The sequence below is a fragment of the Emydura macquarii genome, unplaced genomic scaffold, assembly GCF_026122565.2.
Source record: "Emydura macquarii macquarii isolate MOO-44397 ecotype Brisbane River unplaced genomic scaffold, CSIRO-AGI_Emac_v2 contig_306, whole genome shotgun sequence".
Lineage (NCBI taxonomy): Eukaryota > Metazoa > Chordata > Testudines > Chelidae > Emydura > Emydura macquarii.
The window spans coordinates 14,677,444-14,695,545 of NW_027130443.1; the positions used below are offsets into that span (position 1 = coordinate 14,677,444).

Below are 18,102 nucleotides of genomic sequence, written 5' to 3' on the forward strand. Positions count from 1 at the left end.
GGCACCACCCCAACCACCGAGTCGCTGCATTGCATGCTGGGATGCGTAGTCTCCTAAGACGGCAACCTCTCGCTGCCCGCCCCCTGCTGCCGCTGGCCCCGCCCACTAACGTCATCACGCTGATACGTACGTCCTGGCGGCTGCTAGAAACCGGAAGTGTTGCCATGGCGGCGGCTACGGATCCGCTCAGCAAGCTGGTGTCTGTGTTGGAGTCATACCGGGGCCGTGACCGAGTGGTGCGTGACGGCGGGAGGGGGAGGGGTCTCCGCCTGCGCGCGATGCTGCTGTCTCGTGCCCCCGGTGGGCAGCGGGGTGTACGGGGGGGAGGCGCCGTCTCGTGCCCCGCTGGGGGCGGTTGGCTTTTGGGGGGTCGCCGTCTCGTGCCCGCTGGGGGGGGAGCAGTGGAGTATATGGGGGGCAGTGTTGCGCGTCGCAGGCACTGCTCCGTGCCGTGCTGCTGTCTCTAACCCTGTCCCCTCCCCCAGATCCGCACCCTGTGCTATGGCTGCCAGCTGGCGGGGGGCGTTCTGGCCCGGAAAAGCCCCGCGGAGTCAGAGATGGGCAGCAGACTCCTGGCCGTGTCAGCCCAGCTGAGCCACTGCCGGACGGTGCTGCGCCTCTTCGATGATCTCTCCATGCTCGCCTACAGCCGCCAGTATGGGCTGGGTGCCAAGGTAACCAGCCCCTGCTCCCCCAGCCCACAGGCATAGGAGGCTGAGTCACTCCAGGGCAGGAGGTGCAGGCCTGCCCCCCTTCCCCCCAGGGGATCAGGACTGACCGAGCACTCAGTGCTGTCAGAGAGCAAGTGCCTTGGTCAGCTTGACATCCAAGGGCCCACTCTTGCCAAATGCTCTGCTCTCCCCTCTCTGCTGACTGCGCTAGGAGGCGGCAGCAGCACATGCAGGTGATGGAGGCCGTGCAGAGACCTAGCCATCCAGTCCCCTTGGAGGCTTGGGCCTGCTGTGAGGCATTACCTGAGTTGTATTGGCCTCTCCTGTGCACTGAGCCCAGGGGCCTCAGCCACCATGTACTTCTCTGAAGCATTTTCATTATTTATTAGAGTTGTGGTATCCCCCAGTGGGAGCAGGTCCTGTTGCACTAAGTGCTGTACAAACCCTCAGGAAGACATAGGCCCTGCCCGTGGCAGCTCACATTCTAAGAAATCTTTACCGTTTTCCATGGCTGTGCTAAGATACAGCGGAGTTGCGAAGTGAATGCTACAGGCAGGATAAGTCACTCAGGTTCACTCTCTCAAGCTTGCATACTCTACTCTCTTCACCAAAATGTGTTTTGGACTAAGCACATTCCAAGAAACATTATTGGTAAAATTTACTGTTCTTTGTATTTCAAGACAAATACAGGCTTCTCCTGTAACTACTATTGAAATTCAAGCAACTACTGAAGTGTGGGACCCTGGACTCCCTCAGAGGATTGTTAAAGGGCTGTGAAGGTCTCTGGTTCCAATCCAGTCTTTACTTCCAAGGCCTATCCCTATCCTATCCGTCATCTCTCAATGGCAAGGTTGACTTCTGCCTCCCGTTAGCATATAATGCCAGCCTTGCTCATCCACTTGTTAAATTTTCAAACAAACACATTCCTGTTTTCTCCCATGTTGCCCCTCACTTGGAAGGAGTCCCTTGAAACATCTGGAAAGCTACCTCATTATCCACCTTCAAATCCCTCCTCAAAACTCTCTTTGGTATGATGCCTACAAGATATTTGTAGGAGTGAGGACACTGGTGTGCTGAGACCACAGTCTATCATACTGACCAATAGTGTTTCATTATTTCCTTTTATTCCTCATCTGTCTCTATCCATTGTCTCTTTTCATAGTCTTAACTTGGAAGCTCCTTGAAGCAAGGACCATCTTTTTGATCTTTTTGTACAGCACAGAGCACAGGGGGGTCCTGGTCCATGACTGGGACTTCTAGGCACTACTGTAATACAAATAACAACAACAGAATGGCAGCCTTCAGGGCTCTCGCTCCCTCACCATTCATCAACATTAAATGTATTTTTTTTAAAACAAAACAACAACAAAGTAGAGGTGCATGACAGCAAAAACCTTGCTGGCCTTTGTGGATGTTCCTACATAGGTGTGTCTTGCTGGTGGAGCTGAGAGTCCCTGCTTGATGTGTATTCATCAGAAACTGTGTGCACAATCACTGCCGTATGTTGGATATAAAATACAGGATTTGTTAGTGATGTGCCTGGTTTTCATGCTCCATTCTCAGAAAGAGGCTAAGCTTGTTGTCAGGTCTGCAGGGGAGATGGATTAGCAATGCTGCTGCAGGGTGCAGTGTACAGTCTAACCTGTGATGTTTATACAAGAAAGCAGCCCGTATTAAGTTCTTGCCTGTCTCTGTGCTGCAGGAAGAAGATGCCGTTGTCCGTTGGCTCTCTATCCTCAGTAACCTGGTTGATCAGCTTTACTACCCCTGTGAGCACGTAGCATGGGCTGCTGATGCTGCTGTTATTCGCACAAACTCACACAAGTGGTGGACATTAAGCACAGCTTTCTGGGGGCTCTCCCTAGTCCTGGGCATTGTACGGTAACGTTCATTAGATGCAGCTCTTAAAGGGGTATGAGGGGAAGACTCACTCCACTTCTGGGCACGTGACAGAAAGGCTTCCTGTCCGCAGCTCTGAGGAAGGGCTTTGGCTGCTTCGGGGGGGCTGAGCAGGAGTGTGCTCTGGGCAGTGGTAGCACTCTGGTTTTGGATTATCTGCTAACCCCATTGTTACTGTTCTGGACTTTTAACTCCTCCGCAGAATCAGAAGCCTGGGTGTCCATCTTCAGAAGGAAGCTGTGCTATTTGTAACAGACATCCTAGAAACAAAGAGGATTCTGAGTGATCCTAAAATATAGTGCTAGAAACCCTCCTAGGCTGGAGGGGTATTGGTAAATCCTTTGAGGTGATGAGTATTGTCTTGCTAAATCATCATGAAACTTCTAGTCCAGATAAAGTCTGCTCGCTCATCCACCCAGCTGGATGAAAAAATGAATATCTTACTCCCACCTCAACATATTCCTTGCTTTAGGGGAAGAGGCAAATAGAAATTTGCCAGGCTTGGCTAATGGTCTGCCTTAAAGGTGGCCTGCAAAAGTATAGGGGGCAGGGAGGGGTTGTGAGGGAGAGGAGGAGATGGGACCATGTCCTTTTTTTTGGCTGCCTTATGATGAGTGAAAGCCTGAAAAATTTTCTTCATCTTGTATTTTGAACTAGAGCATCAGTCCTTGTCTATGCTGTTTTGAGGAAGACCAAGCTGACACACCTGTTGTTTAAGTAAAAATATAAGCAGAAATGTCCCTACCCCCTCCTCTGACAATAAAAACCCTTTCAGCTGGTTTTATTTTTCTCTGACACTTAAAGGGTACATATCTTTCCAGTCACACCCAGTTTGTAGGTCACCTTTAAGTGAGCTGGTTCCTAGTTACCTTATTTCTCCTGTCTGATGAAACAGCAAATGAGGAAAACAGTTCCATTTCCAGCATGAGCCAATGAGGCTAAGTGGGAAAACATGGAAGCCTGATTTTAGAGCCCTCCCTTCTGTTAGCCAGCTGTTTAGTTGATTACTAAGATTCAATTGTAAATCCAACTGGACTCTTACTCTAAAATTCTCTTAAGCTAGTTTTGCCCAATTTCCTTTTTTCTTGGTGGAGTAAGTGAATCCTCTAGTCTCCATGTTAAGAATGAGTTAACCTTCTGCTGTTACCACTCAAGAAAATGTTCTTGGCGACATCATGGATAGTTCTCTGAAAACCTCAGCTTAATGTGCAGCAGTGGTCAAAAAAGCGAACAATGTTAGGAACCAATAGGAAAAGGATAGATAATAAGACAGAAAATATCATAATGCCACTTAATAAATCCATGGTGCTCCTGCACCTTGAATACCGTGTGCAGGTTTGGTTGCCCCATCTCCAAAAATATATTTTAGAATTGGAAAAAGTACAGAGAAGGGCAACAGAAATGATTAGGGGTATGGAACAGTTACCATAACAGGAACAATTAAAGACTAGGACTGTTCAGCTTTGAAAAGAGACAACTGTAGGGGATATGATAAAGGTCTATAAATCATGACTGGTGTTATTTACCCCTTCACATAACACATGAACCGTGGTCACCCTCAATGAAATTAAATAGGCAGCAGGTTTAAAACAAACATCAGGAAGTACTTCTTCACTCAATACACAGTCAACCTATGGAACACATTGCCATAGGATGTTGTGAAGGCCAAAAGTATTAAATGGGTTCAAAAAATAATTAGATAAGTCTCTGGAGGGCCATCAGTGGCTATTAGCCAAGATGGTCAGGGATTCAACCCCATGCTCTGAGGGTCCCTAAATCTCTGACTGCTAGAAACAAGGAGGGGCTGACAGGATGGATCACTCAATAAATTGCCCTGTTCTGTTCACTCCTGGAGCATCCGGCACTGGCCACTGGTGAACAACAGGATACTGGGCAAAAGATGGACTATTGGTCTGACACAATATGGCCACAGTTATGTTTTTTAGAATTAGTAAACCAAACTTTCCACATTATTCTCCTTCCTACATGGAGAAGGAAGAATTCTATGAGTTATAGTGAGGAGTTGAAGCCCTACTACTTCCCATTAGATCCTAATGTAAAATGATCCTGATCGAAGATTGAGCTACATTAATCCATACAATTTTAAAATGGCGTTTTTACTCCAGCTAGTTTGAGTATCTTGAACATTACTCCAACTGCTTGCTCCATGTAGACACCCTTGTGGCAGATTCAGACAAATTCTTCTGCAAAATTAGATAGCAAGCAACCTTACAGTTATGCAGTACATCAAAACCTTCTCTCCTTTGTAGGGCCCCAGCCATCATTTTTGCTGTATGATAGATGTTATTTTTTAAAAGGCTTCAGGAAGGTCAGTTTATTGTCCTGGCCTGTTTATTCCACATTCCTTATATTATTTAGAAGCCTAAAGTTAAGGTAAATCTAGAGAAATTTGTACCAATCTCCAGTTCAGAACTCTCTATTGATCCGCCTGACAAGAAAGAATTTGAACTCTGGAGCGAGAGACCACTTTACTGCTTCTGATCTAGCCCTAGGCTAAAACCCTGTAGCTTATCATGGTTGTAGAACAGTGGTTTTGCATTCTTGAATGCAATAAAATCAGTTATAACAAGGATGGCTCTTCCCATGGCAAAGATTAGTGCTAGCATTTGGTGATTCTTATTAAGATAGGCCCTTAGCATTCAAGGAATGATGGTGTCAGAGTCTGTCTTGGTCACAGACAGCTTGGACTCTTATCGTCATCTCTCTCTTGTTTTCAGGTCTTTCAGAATTCTGTTTCAGCTAAGAAGAAAGCTGAGAAATTGCACTAGGTATGATTTCTGTCCTATGTAATATAGTTGTTTTAACTCATACTCCTTATCTTTAGAGTCCTGCAAATATCTGTAGACCATTTTTGTGGCTCATGGATGGATGCAGATCCAAATTTTATATTTAAAGCCCAGCAAATCTGCGGCTATCCACTTCATACAGCTCATTTTTGTGGATCACAGATTGGATGCGGATACAGATTTTGTATCCGTGAAGGGCTCTACTTATCTCCTGAAGTAGCTCACCCAGTGGTGACATTATTACTTAACAATCTCAAATGAGGAAGCCTATACACACAAACTTGTTTATTGATATTTGATCAGTTAACATTTCCTGAGAAGATGATGCTTCTCAGTCTCTGTGACTACTTTATAAATTATGCATAATACACTTCAGATGTTTCCTAAATCCTTCTGCTGTTGTCTGGTCTCTCTGGCTTTCCAAATGTAAATGTGGATCAGGAAGAGAGACACAGCTATTGCTGAAGATCCCAAATGAGCTGGAATTAATCCCCTTGTGACATATCTGATGCTATGTTAAGTAATGCTATGCCTTTGAGGTTAGTAAGATATAGGACCAAAATCAGAGGTGTCCCTGTGATGAAAGAGAGGATGCTTAGCTTTCAGAGGTGAGGTGAGGTGAGGCAGAGGTAGTGGTCTTCATTCTGATTCAGAGTTACAGAACAAGACAGAATGCTACCAAACAGATGTTGAATTTTCAGAGAAAAGAACAGGCCATTTAGAGAACTTCCAGGATTTGTTGCAGTAATTTTGAGTCTACCAGGCAGATGGTGCAAGGAATGGCCAATGATAGATTTACAGATATAAACACATCCTCCTGTCCCTGCTTGAATCATTTGTTCTAACTGATACTTTTCCTCTCTGAAAGTCACTGCACACATCATGGGTATTTTCAGCCATGTGACTCTGCCAGAGTCCCTACTGGCAGACTGGAGGATGATACATTTCTACTTCTTTCTCCCCACAGTGAATACTTGCAACAGAGTCAAAAGGAAATGGACGCTCAGGTGAAATCTGAAGTCTTGAGCATCCTCAGCAGTATGGCAGATCTCTCCAATGCTGTCCACTGGCTGCCTCCAGGATTTCTTTGGGCTGGACAGTTTCCTTCATGGCTAGTGGGTCTCATGGGGACCATATCTTCCCTGATTGGTGTCTACCAAACATCTGTAGGGGCAGGTTCTGGGGCTGTGTGAACCACTGGTTCAGCTTCAGGAGGTTACATTTTTCATTGGTAAAGTATGAATGCTTCCAGTTATGGATCAGTGTAGCTCAGTGCAGCATGGTTAATTAGAATGTGATCAGAAGGTCTTTGTAATGTGATTAGTTAGGGTAAATGTTTTTATGGCTCTTTCTCATCAGGACTGGAATCTTTTAACTACATCCTCTGTATAGAGAGAAATCTCAGCTTTGATTGCTATGCTGTGTGGTATGAGGGCAAATGAATTGGTGATTACCATTAGGAGTGACTGGCTTTGAGGTTTTTCAAAAGATGGGAAAAATTAAATCAGGGACAGTAAGTGACTTCTCTCATTTTCTCCCCACAGCCCCAAAAGATGGGGATGCCACCTTACTGTTGTCTTGAATGTGAGACAAGTCTGTGAGCTCACTGTAGGATGGGGAAATTGACACAATTATGGCTTGCAAAACTCAAAGGAGAAAACTACAAGGTTAAGCACCAGCTCACCGTCTTGCTCTGCTCTGATTTAAGCATTTCTGTGAGATGGCAGGAAGCTGTAAAGGAGCATGCCAAGTACCTGTCATTTTCCAAATTGCCTTGGCCAGTGCAACCACAGCAAGGGGCATCTGATCTGAAGCAGGTTTTGCTTGCTTGTCTTCAGTCTATGGAAGTGTTGTTGTTTCTCCTGCAAAATATCCTGGTCCTAGCCCCCCCAGATCAGAGCTGCTAGCTACAAAACAGAAGCATATGTTTAATGTTTGTTTTTATGGCAGTCTCTATGGTTCAGGCCACATGTGCTATGGTGATCAGTATCCTAAGGAGCCCATTAAGGAGACATGTTAGAAACAGACCTTTTGCCGGAGCTGATCAAGTCCAGTGTACCTACAGATGCTGTCACATGGAACATCAGCCATGATGTGGAGTTCTCCAGTGCGTGCTCTTCCATCAGGCTCCATCCCAACCAACAGATTTTATTTTTCAAAAAGAATCAAATACATTTTATTATCCTTTTACTGGATCAATCATATGAATGCTAAGATCAAAGCTTATGCCAAAGATCAGATTTACAATTATCTCCCTGGCTGTGCCAATAATACAGGAAGTGAGCACTTCAAAGAGTAGCCTGAAGATGTGATCATTACTGTTCAGAGCTAGAGAGAAACACTTCTTAACTGGCTTTTGCTGGTTCCAAGTTGCTCCTAAACAGCAGAAAATAATATGGTTGGAACTGTATTCTGTTAGCTAACCCTGCCCAAGGATAGGCGCAGACTGTCCTTAACCTTCCATCACAGGGGATTTCTCTGTGGCCCTCCATGCTGATGTCTTGGAGATTTATCTTTTGAGCTGTGCTGCTCATCTGCTTGGTTGGAGAGGTGCTTAGTCTCCCATGTAGCACATTAATATGTAATGTCAATAAAGCACACGTTAAATGGATTAAGACCTGGCTGACAGATCTCAGAGTTGTTGTCAATGGAGAATCATTATCAAATGGGGCTGTTTCTAGTGGGGTTCAGCAGAGATTGGCACTAGGCCCTAAGCTACTCAACATTTTTAATCAATCAGCTGGAAGTAAATATAAAATCACCGCTGACAAAATATGCAGAGGACACAAAGATTGGTGGAGTGATAAATGATGAGAACAGGGCAGTCACACAGAGTGATCTGGATCGCTTGGTAACTGGGCCTGTTCACACAAAATGCTTTTTAATACAGCCAGATGCAACATTATACATCTCAAAAAAAGGAACAAGCTGTACTCACAGAATGGACTGTTCCTGGAAAGCAGTGACTCTGAAAAGGATTTAGGGCTCATAGTGGGCAAGCCACTGAATCTGAGCTCCCAGGCCAAAGCTGTGGCAAAATGGGCTAATGCAATCTTTGGATGTTTAAACTAGTGAGTAGGAGTGGGGGAGGTGATTTTACCTCTGAATACAGCATTGGTGGGACCACTACTAGTCCAGTTCTAGTGTCCCTGTTTTCAAATGTTAAAGAATTGGAGAGGGCCACAAAACTGATTCAGGTGCTGGAGAAAATGCCTTCTAGAGAAAGAGTTAAAGAGCTAAATCCGTTTAGCGTATCAAAAAGAAGATTGAGAGGTGACTTGATTACAGTATCCAGGTATCTTCATGGAGAAAATACCAGACACTAAAGGTTCTTTAATCTAGTGGAGAAAGGCAGAACAAGACTCAATGTCTGGAAGCTGAGGCCAGACAAATTAAAATCAGAAGTAAGGCACAAATGTTTAACAGTGAGCATGAGTAACCATTGGAACAAGCTAGCAAGAGAAGTGGTGTATTCTCTATCTTTACCTGTCTTCAGACCAACATGGTTGCCCTTCTGAAAGTTATGATTTAGCCAAACAAGTTATTGGGCTCAATACAAGGATAACGGAGTGAAATTTAATGGCCTGTGATATACAGAAGAGCAGATTAAATGAGCTATCTAATGGTCCTTTCTGGACTTAAATTCTGGGAACGTGTGGATGTCACTATCACATTCCAGCCTTCCAGGAAGTTCGCCTCTGGGGTCACCTTATTTTCTGTAATGATTGCTTGTCTGGCTCATCCTGCTGCCATTTGCTGACTGGTATGGCGGAAGCACGTTGCTGGACTTGGCTCAGCACTTGCTGACACTGACTGACAGGAAACCAAGCATCTGGTCAAGACACCAAATGCAGAGCTTCAGCAAGAGAAGCACAAGAGCATTGTCTGGATGAGGCTTTTCTTCCTTTCCCTGCCTGCCTCACTGGTCTCAGACCTTCCAATGCACTCCAGCTGGACGAGTAACCCTGCTCCTGGGTGTGTTGTTCCGTTGAGGTGGGTGGGTAGGTGGCATCCCCCTGTACCTGGCTGCAGTAACCATGCTTAAATACCTCTACATAAACACTGCTACTATCAGATTGGCCACTTTTCACCAAAGTGCCTAAAGAGACTGTTTTACTGCTGCTTTCTTATATACATCCTTGCTGTGTGCAGCAGTGGGCAGCAGCACAGGTACTATATTACTGAGCTAAGGGGAAAGAGAGGTATATTAGCATACTGCAGATTAAACATGGTTTAAACCAGTTTGGGTGGCTGTAGCCTAATATGTCGCAGTTCTGAAACTGTACAGGCTACTATCGGCGAACTAGTTCTGGCTCCAGCTATGACCTTCTGGAATGGTTAGCATTTGCCATAGCTTAATATGTCCTTTAACTATTCATCACTCACTGGCTAGTCAACTGGTGCCTGCTGCAGCCATTGTCCAGCCCTACACTTGCTCCAGCTGACCTGCTCATATTTGCACAATGAGTGATTTGAAGGCACAGTAATGCATTGTCCCATCTGCAACAGGCATTGGGCCTTTGTGCCCATTTAGTCCTTGTTCCACCGCATTACAGGAAAACATGTTTGCTGAGCAGAGGGAGTTTCGTTGGCCATGACCTTGCTCTGGCAGTGAGCTATGAGCTGGAAGGGCTCAGATCAAACATTCTGCTCTTTAAATTATATGACTGATAGTGAGGGCTCAGATCCATGGCTCCAGTGTTTATTGCCCTTGCTTTATCAGTGAGTCACAGGGAACATCAAAGCAGCAGCTATGTTCACTGAGGCCCAGCTCTGTCAATAACACTCCCCCATTGGAAAAGTAACAACTTCCTGCTTTGAAACTGTGAGTTGGACAGGTGTTGTTAGAGGCCAGGCGGCTTTCAGCTACTGTCTTCAAGGGTCCTTACATGGCAAATGACCATCCCCTTCACTGTTAGTACGGTTCAGAGACTCTGCTTTCCAGCTGTGGGTCTCAAAGCATTTCCCAAAGGTGGGGTGAGTGTAATGAACACCCCAGTGCTGTCAGCTCTGAATGTGCCCATTACAGTGGCTGGTATGCTTCTGTAGAAGCACCCTAGTCAAGCCCGCTGGCAGAATCTGTTCTTCTACGCTGCAAATAAATAAAAAAGCCCTGCCCCAGCAGCACTTAGAGCCCTGGTCTACAGCTGTGGGCTCATGCTATGGCAGTAAAACCAGCCATATAGACACGCTGGGCTGGGCTAGAGCTCAGGCGTGCAAACCCACCCATCACCACTGCTCTCCCCCTCCCCCAGCCTTCAGAGACCAAGCTCCAGCACTAGCTGAAACGTCTACATGACTATATTTAGTGGTTTAGTGCATGCCTGTGTCTGTAGACCAGGATGCTGAGACTGGTGACTGTGGGCTTTGGGGTTTTTTTGCATTATGGATGTAGCAAAGAGCCAGAGCTGCTAGCGTGGGGCTAGAAAGGGCTCCAGCCTCTTGGCTACATTGCTGCCTTAAAGTTTGCTTCTGGGGGCGGTCATGTCCCACTGGGGGAAGGGCACAAAGATGAGGCACCACATGGCAATGGTAGATGCCTGAGAGTCTGCAGCATTTGTATGAATGAGGCCCCCTGCAGCTGCCATCAGCATTTGCTACCACCCTGCCCTCTCGTGTGAGCCCCTGGGCCAGCCGCTGGGCAGACCTACGGGAGCCCCTTCTGCAGGGCGTGGCGTAGAGGTGGGCTGGCCTGTGGTTGGGGGTGCAGCGAGCGCGGAGCCAGGCTGGTTTCAGCAAGTCACCGTGTCACACCCGTGTGCGCGGAGCACCGCACCTAGGCTTTGACCCCGCCTCGAGCGATGCCCGGGCGATGAATCGGCCGCAGACACCAGCCCAGGGCTCTGCGCTCATCTTTGCCAGGCCTGATGCCGGGCATCCCTTCCCGCCGGGCAGGCGGCACCAGCGGCGGCAGCCTCCGCCGCGCAGCAGGACGCCTGGTGCGCGCACTGGCCGGCGGGGCGGGGCGGGGAAGCCCAGACGCCGGGTCTCGGCTGGTGCGGGCGCCCGGTCCGGCCGCCTCCCAGCGCTGGCTCTGCGCATGCGTCTGGGCGGGGAAGCGGAAGCGCCCGTGCAATAGGGCGAGGCAAAGCCGGCTGTCGGGCGCTGATTGGCTCAGGGCGCTGCATCTTAATGAGGGGGCGGGGCTGGCGGCTCGGTGGGGGTTGAAGAAGGCGGCGCACGAGGCGGCCGGCGGCGCGGAGCAGCGGCTGAGCGGGGAGAGCGCGGGGAGCAGCCGGGCCGGGCCGGGGGTGAGTGCGGGGCGGGCGGGCTGCCCGGGGGAGCTGGCGGCGGCTGGGCCCCGCTCGGGTTCGCTGGCTCCAGCGTCAGGCCCCGCAGCAGGACCCGGCTCGAGACGCGCTGCCTGCCTGCCTGCCGTGTGCCCCGCCGCCGGGCCGGGCCGACCCACGGGCCGGGCCGGGCGGGACAGGACAGGACCGGGCCGGCTGCTGCAGGGAGCGCCGCTTTAAAGGGCACAGCCGGAGCCGCCCGCAGCGCCTGCCGCGCACCGGCCTGTGGGTGAGCGGGGCCCGCTGCGCACCGCCGCTGCCCGGCAGGTCTGTGCCCGGGGGCATGGCCGTAGGCACCTTTGCTCTCCGGTCCGGTCCGGTCCGGTCCTCTCCTCGGGCTGCTCCAGCGAGGCTGCCCGGCCCGGCCCGGCCCGGCCCTTCCTGGCCGCAGACCCGCCTTTCCTTCCCCATGCGCGTTCCCGGCGGGCGGGCGCTTTCCTTGTTGGGGCGGGGGGGGGCGGGGCGGGGCTCGGCTCTTCCCGGGAAGTGTCATCAATCCCAGGCCGATCACAAGCAGCCGGGCCGGGCCGGGCCGGGCCGCGCGGCTGTGACTCATTAGGCGCGGTGCCTTTGATGAACGCACTGTGCCTTTGCAGGCAGGCGGGGCCTTTTTCTCACCCCGCAGCCGCTGAAGTAAGACAACAACATCTGCAAATCCAGGACTTCGTGTCCTTAGTGCCTCTAATGTCCGCACGGAACAGCCCAGGGCTCCCTGGGATGCTGGAGTTACGGGGGGGGACTTCTTCTTTTCTGATGATTTTGACAGGAAGGGTGGAAAGAAAATACTGGAACCTGGCGGAGCTCAAAGACAACAGGACTGGCTCCTGCCCAGCTTCTGGGGACGGGAGCAACAGCGACCCTGCCTCCGTTTGTCTCCTGTTCCTCACGCACCCCCTTTGCTGGGTGCAGCTGGAACTTTACCAACACGTGCTCCTGCCACTGCAGATCCTCCTGCAGTTAATGCTAACCCCTGCCCTGGGTTGCTTTGCCATCTTGCACTTCAGCTGCACTTGCATTTTTCTTGTAACTTGTTCCCCTCTTTGATTTGATTTTTTTTCCCATCATGGTACGTGGGTCACTACTGAATCCACTCTCACCAGGGCCTGGCGGCTTAGCCCCAGACACTGCTGCTGACAGCGTTCCCTCCAGCCACGGCCTTCTAAGGAGTTTGCCTGTGTTCTCCCCGACTTGAACGGGGCGGATGTGGCACGAAGAGGGGTGGAGTGTGAGCCCGTTGGAGAGCTATCTGGGGGAAGGCAGGAGAGAGAACTGCAGGGTTTTGTTTCTGGAGGTCATGGTTGTTTTCCTTTCAGACGAGCTGTGACACCATGTCAGTCAGCAATCACGAGAACCGGAAATCCCGCTCCAGCTCTGGATCCATGAACATCCAGCTGTTCCACAAGCCGGGCCATGCCGACAGCCTCCTGACCCAGCTCAACCTGCTGCGCAAGCGGCGTCTCTTCACTGACGTGGTGCTGCGGGCAGGGAACCAAGCCTTCCACTGCCACCGGGCCGTGCTGGCTTCCTGCAGCCGGTATTTCGATGCCATGTTCAGCGGGGGGCTGAAGGAAAGCAGAGACGCGGAAGTCAACTTTCACGATTCCCTGCACCCAGAGGTGCTGGAGCTGCTGCTGGACTACACCTACTCGGCCCGGGTGCTGATCAACGAGGAGAATGCGGAGTCCCTGCTGGAGGCTGGGGACATGCTGCAGTTCCAGGACATCCGTGACGCCGCTGCTGACTTCCTGGAGAAAAATCTGCACCCAGCCAACTGCCTGAACATGCTGCTGCTGTCGTACGCCCACTGTTGTGAGAGGCTGCTGGAGCTGTCCTGGAGGATGGCGCTGGCCAACTTTGCTTCTCTCTACAAGACTGAAGACTTCCTCAGACTGCCCAAGGACAAGCTGCTGGAGCTGGTGGAGAGCGAGGAACTGGAGGTGGAAGACGAGAGCCTAGTCTACGAAGCTGTCATCGGCTGGATCCGGTATGACTTGCCACAGCGGCATGGCGACTTGCCAGAGCTGTTGCGCTCAGTCCGCCTGGCCCTCCTGCCAGAGTCTTATCTGCGGAACCAGGTGGCTTCCGAGGAGCTGGTAACCAGTCACAAGCTGGGAGTGGAGATTGTGGCTGACGCGGTGCGCTGCAAGATGAAGATCCTTCAGAACGATGGGCTGGTGACAGGTTTCTGTGCCCAGCCTCGGAAGGTCAGCCAGGCCCTGTTGCTGCTTGGGGGTCAGACATTTGTGTGTGACAAAATCTACATGGTTGACCGTAAAACCAGTGAGATAATCCCCCGCACAGACATCCCAAGCCCTCGCAAGGAGTGCAGCGCCTGTGCCATTGGCTGTAAAGTGTATGTCACTGGCGGCAAGGGCTCCGAGAATGGCGCTTCCAAAGACGTCTGGGTTTACGACACTCTCCATGATGAGTGGGCGAAAGCTGCGCCCATGTTGGTGGCCCGGTTTGGCCATGGCTCTGCTGAGTTGGACCACTGTCTCTATGTGGTCGGAGGCCACACAGCAGTGAGCGGCTCCTTTCCAGCTTCACCCTCTGTCTCTCTCAAGCAGGTCGAACACTATGACCCCCAGTCAGACAAGTGGTCCCTTGTAGCCCCTCTCCGGGAAGGCGTGAGCAACGCTGCTGTGGTGGGGGCTAAAATGAAGCTGTTTGTCTTTGGTGGCACCAGCACGAACCAGGAGAAGCTGCCCAAAGTGCAGTGCTTCGACCCTTGCCAGAACCGCTGGACGGTGCCTGCCAGCTGTCCCCAGCCCTGGCGGTACACGGCTGCTGCAGTGGTGGGCAACCATGTGATAGTGATTGGGGGAGACACGGAGTTCTCTGCCAGCTCCGCTTACCGCTTCCACAGTGACACCTACCAGTGGTCCAAATTCGGGGACGTGACGGCTAAACGCATCAGCTGTCGCGCAGTCACATCTGGGAATAGACTCTACGTGGTTGGGGGCTATTGCGGGGCCCAGCGCTGCAAAACTCTGGACTGCTACGACCCCTCCTCCGACAGCTGGAGCAGCATTACGACAGTGCCCTACTCCCTCATTCCCACTGCCTTCGTCAGCACTTGGAAATACCTCTCTGCCTGAGCCTGGCCCAGGACTGGAAAGGTCAATCCTCATCCTGCACCCAGGGCCCGGAAGCAGAAGGGTTAACGTTCCAGGGTGGAGATACTGGCATGGCCTCTAGCAGGGCGGCCCGCTGGGGCAGGGAGCTCTGTCCTGGCTGGAGTTCTCTACCCAACAGCCTCGTTGTCAAACCCAGCTTGCAGACTGGTTTGCCTCTCCAGGGGACGTCTCAGACCCCTACAAGTGAATGAGGAGGAGTCCCTCGAGGCTGTAGGATAGGAGGAAGAAGAGGGCTATAGGTCACTGGAGGGGGAGAACACTTATTTCCCCAGAGTCCTGGCCTATGGGAAGACTGGGGAATGCTGTTTGTTTAGGGGATTGGATGTCTGTCCATGGTGCGGGACAGCCCAGCAAACGACTCACTACATGATCATAGACCAACTCAAAGGGTGTCTCCAACAAACTGCAGGAGCCCAAATACAGATCTTGTTGCTATAAATGACAGCCTGGCTTGTTTTAGTGCTGTGTCCTGCGCATGGGGCACTCAAAATAGCAGTCACGTGAGGGGACGGGAGAGCTGGTGCCAAAACAAGATTACAGCTGGGCCTTAGTCCCAGCCTGGTTTGTAGTTGTATTTGTAAAACAAGCCTGTCTACATATAAACACAGGGTGTCTCCCTTCTAATTATCCTTTGATCTCATTCACAGCAGTTACCGCCCGCTGCAAGAGCTATTCAGTTTAAAAAGTTTATAAACAGGGTTTTACCCTTTCTGGACTGTCTTTGGAGTTGGTGCCAAGGGGGCAGATCTCTGGGCTTTACATGCTGCATCTTACCCAGGATCCTGGGGCTGGATGCTTTTGTTAGATGCAGCCAATGGTTCCCTATAACATCTTAAGCCTTAAAAGGACGTTCCTGTCTGGATGCAGCACACTGCGTGCGCAAAGCCAAGGGCAGGAGTGTAGGTAGCATTTGTAGGACCCACCTCAGTTTCTGGTCCCAGCCAAGGGTTCTGAGCTCAGTGATGAGCATTCTCACAACAGCCCCTTCTGCATTACAGGTTTCCGCAGGAGCAACAAGTTGCATGTTTGGCTTTACCAACTTCTCACTTCAGCAAGAATCCACATGCAAGCCCTGGGCACTAGAGCACAGCCAGTCAAGTCAGTGGGGTGCCCCAGACCCCCGTCTTCCCACTGGACATGGAGCCCATCAGCACCAGGCATGTTCAGGGCAGGACTGTCCCCTGTGGTGTCAGTAACTGGTTTCAAAGTCACGTTGGTTCTGGAGAGCTTAGGATAGATTCTGAAGGGAGCTTAGTGGGCAGAGTTTAGGCCAGGCTGGCTGCCTGGCTTTCCCTTGAGAAGGTGAGGGGGAAGGACGATTTTTTCCATTGTTGCTCTTCCTGACACACAAGGGGTCTCAGAGCAGGAGCGGCGGGCTCTATTCTGTTTCCTTTATAGACAGTCATTTTTTTCAGTGCAGGCATCAGCCCAGGAGGGGAGGAATCTATAGAGCTGGGAGTGGAACTCAGTAGGGTTGCCTCCCGATTCCCTTATCTAATCTCAGCTGTTACTGAGCAGGAAACTTCTCCTTCCCCTTTAAACCACGGGCTGCTTTCAAGGGAGAGGCAAAGTCCAACTTTACGCTAATAAGCCTAGACACCCAAGGTTTCTTTCATGGCCATTTACGTAACCTGTTCTGTTCACGCTGCTCGGCAACGGAGCAAGGACAAAGTTGTTTTTGCTGCAGCACCATTGGGTCTTGGTCTGCTTCCTGCCCCCCAACCCTGGGAGATCTGAGTCCTGGGCACAGCATTTTGCTTTGGGGGTCACTTTTGCTGGCGCCTTCATTTCTTGACCTTGCACTGTTTTTAGAGCGGACTCTGCCTGCTCCATGGCTGGATCTGGTTGCTCGGCCAAGGCCCTGACGGCTGTGTAATAAAGACAACAAGCAACTGCATTTGGTGGTCTTTGGCCTCCTTACCCTTCTGCACTGAACAGGGGCTGCCCCTCAGCTCCGCCTCTGCCCCACAGAGTGCAGCTGCTGGGGCTGCAGAGAGGGCATGTGGGGAAGCCCCATGATTTACTCTGTGCTTCCCCAAGTGTTCCCTGGGCCCCAGCAGTGCAACACGGAGCCGCTTTCCTGGTGGGAGACTCCAGCTCCTCGATTGCATCTGCACATTGAGCCACTTAGGAGCTTGGCCACGCACCCTAACCAGTTCAGCACCTTCAGTTCAGACTGAAAGGGCAGCAGGGCTTCAGGGGCTGGTTTGCTCAGTGGAGCAGAAACCTACCTGAATTCACTAGCGTCCAGGCAGACTCAACACTGTTCGAACCAGAAGGCCTTTGGCAGTAACACAATTTCCTGGGTCTAGGCTCCCCTGGGTGGGTGTGCAACTCCCCTTAGCCAGACTGGTCACAGCTTTGGTGCAGCTGGCGGGGCCAGGCCTGATTGTGCTGATTGTATACAAAGCCCCACAGCTGCCCTACCATCACTTCCAGGAAGCGCCACAGCTGCTGGAGTTTCCTTTTCTGAGTTGGTTTCTTTGGTAGGGGCAGTTGAATGGAGAGGACCCTGGCTGTAGCTGGATGTTCGGGGCCTGGCTGGCAAGTGGGGACATTTAAACTACTCAGCAGCACAAACCAATTTGCAGACAGTAGGAAGGAGCAGCGAATATTTCAAACCAGCCACCATCTGACCCATGCCAGCGCAGCAGCTGGGGCGCTGTGTTCCCTGAATAGCCAGCAAGGTGCCGGAAGCGTATCAGCATGGCTCGGATGAACACGTTAATGAGCAGCTAGCCTGTGCGCAGGCTATTTCCAGCCTGCTAACCAGCTCCTGGGGAGTCTCCGCGCAAGACAGCAGCCACGCACTGCTGCCCCAAGCAGCTGGCAAGGCACCGGGTCAGGTTGTCTGCTGCCCGCTGAGCACTCTTATGCAGGCGACAGCAGGAGGGGCATTAACTGGCCCCGCACAGGTGAGTGGGCTGCTGGCGAGGATTAGCAATCTCTCCGTGCGGGCCGAGGGAGCCTGGCTGGAGCCATGGGAACCGCCTGGGTCCCTCCATGGCTAATAAGCCCCTCTTCCTCTGTGCACAGCATTGTGCTGACTGGCTCCGCGAGCCACGCTGGGTGGGCGGGCGGGAGGGGCAGTGGGAGCAAGGGTTCTTTTCTAACTGGGACGTTTATCAACACCCTGCCTGCCTTATCTCGAGCACTTCCTCCTCCCCTGCAAAGATAAAGGGAGTCCCTCGAGGCAGCAGCTAGCAGCAGATTGTTGCTGTGCTCCCGGGTGGCCAGCTGGGCCCAGGCCAAGCTCTGGACAGGAAGCACCAAGAGTGAATATTGCGTGGGAGTTATC

General features: G+C 51.2%; 1 protein-coding gene across 3 annotated transcripts; it reads left to right on the plus strand.

The window, feature by feature from the left end:
• The first annotated feature begins 41 nt into the window (after positions 1-41).
• On the plus strand, positions 42-16,986 carry PEX11G (peroxisomal biogenesis factor 11 gamma). Of its 3 annotated transcripts, XM_067561052.1 has the most exons (5): positions 42-236; positions 486-674; positions 2,374-2,552; positions 5,309-5,359; positions 6,345-7,988. In XM_067561052.1, exons 1-5 carry the CDS (start codon positions 42-44, stop codon positions 6,568-6,570), a joined length of 840 nt encoding a protein of 279 aa, XP_067417153.1. In that variant the 3' UTR covers positions 6,571-7,988. The 3 variants fall into 3 exon arrangements, with proteins under 3 accessions (XP_067417153.1, XP_067417161.1, XP_067417146.1); XM_067561060.1 differs by lacking the exons at positions 2,374-2,552; positions 5,309-5,359; positions 6,345-7,988 and adding an exon at positions 12,981-16,986; XM_067561045.1 differs by lacking the exons at positions 42-236; positions 486-674; positions 2,374-2,552; positions 5,309-5,359; positions 6,345-7,988 and adding exons at positions 12,986-14,786; positions 15,803-16,986.
• Positions 16,987-18,102: the final 1,116 nt, after the last annotated feature.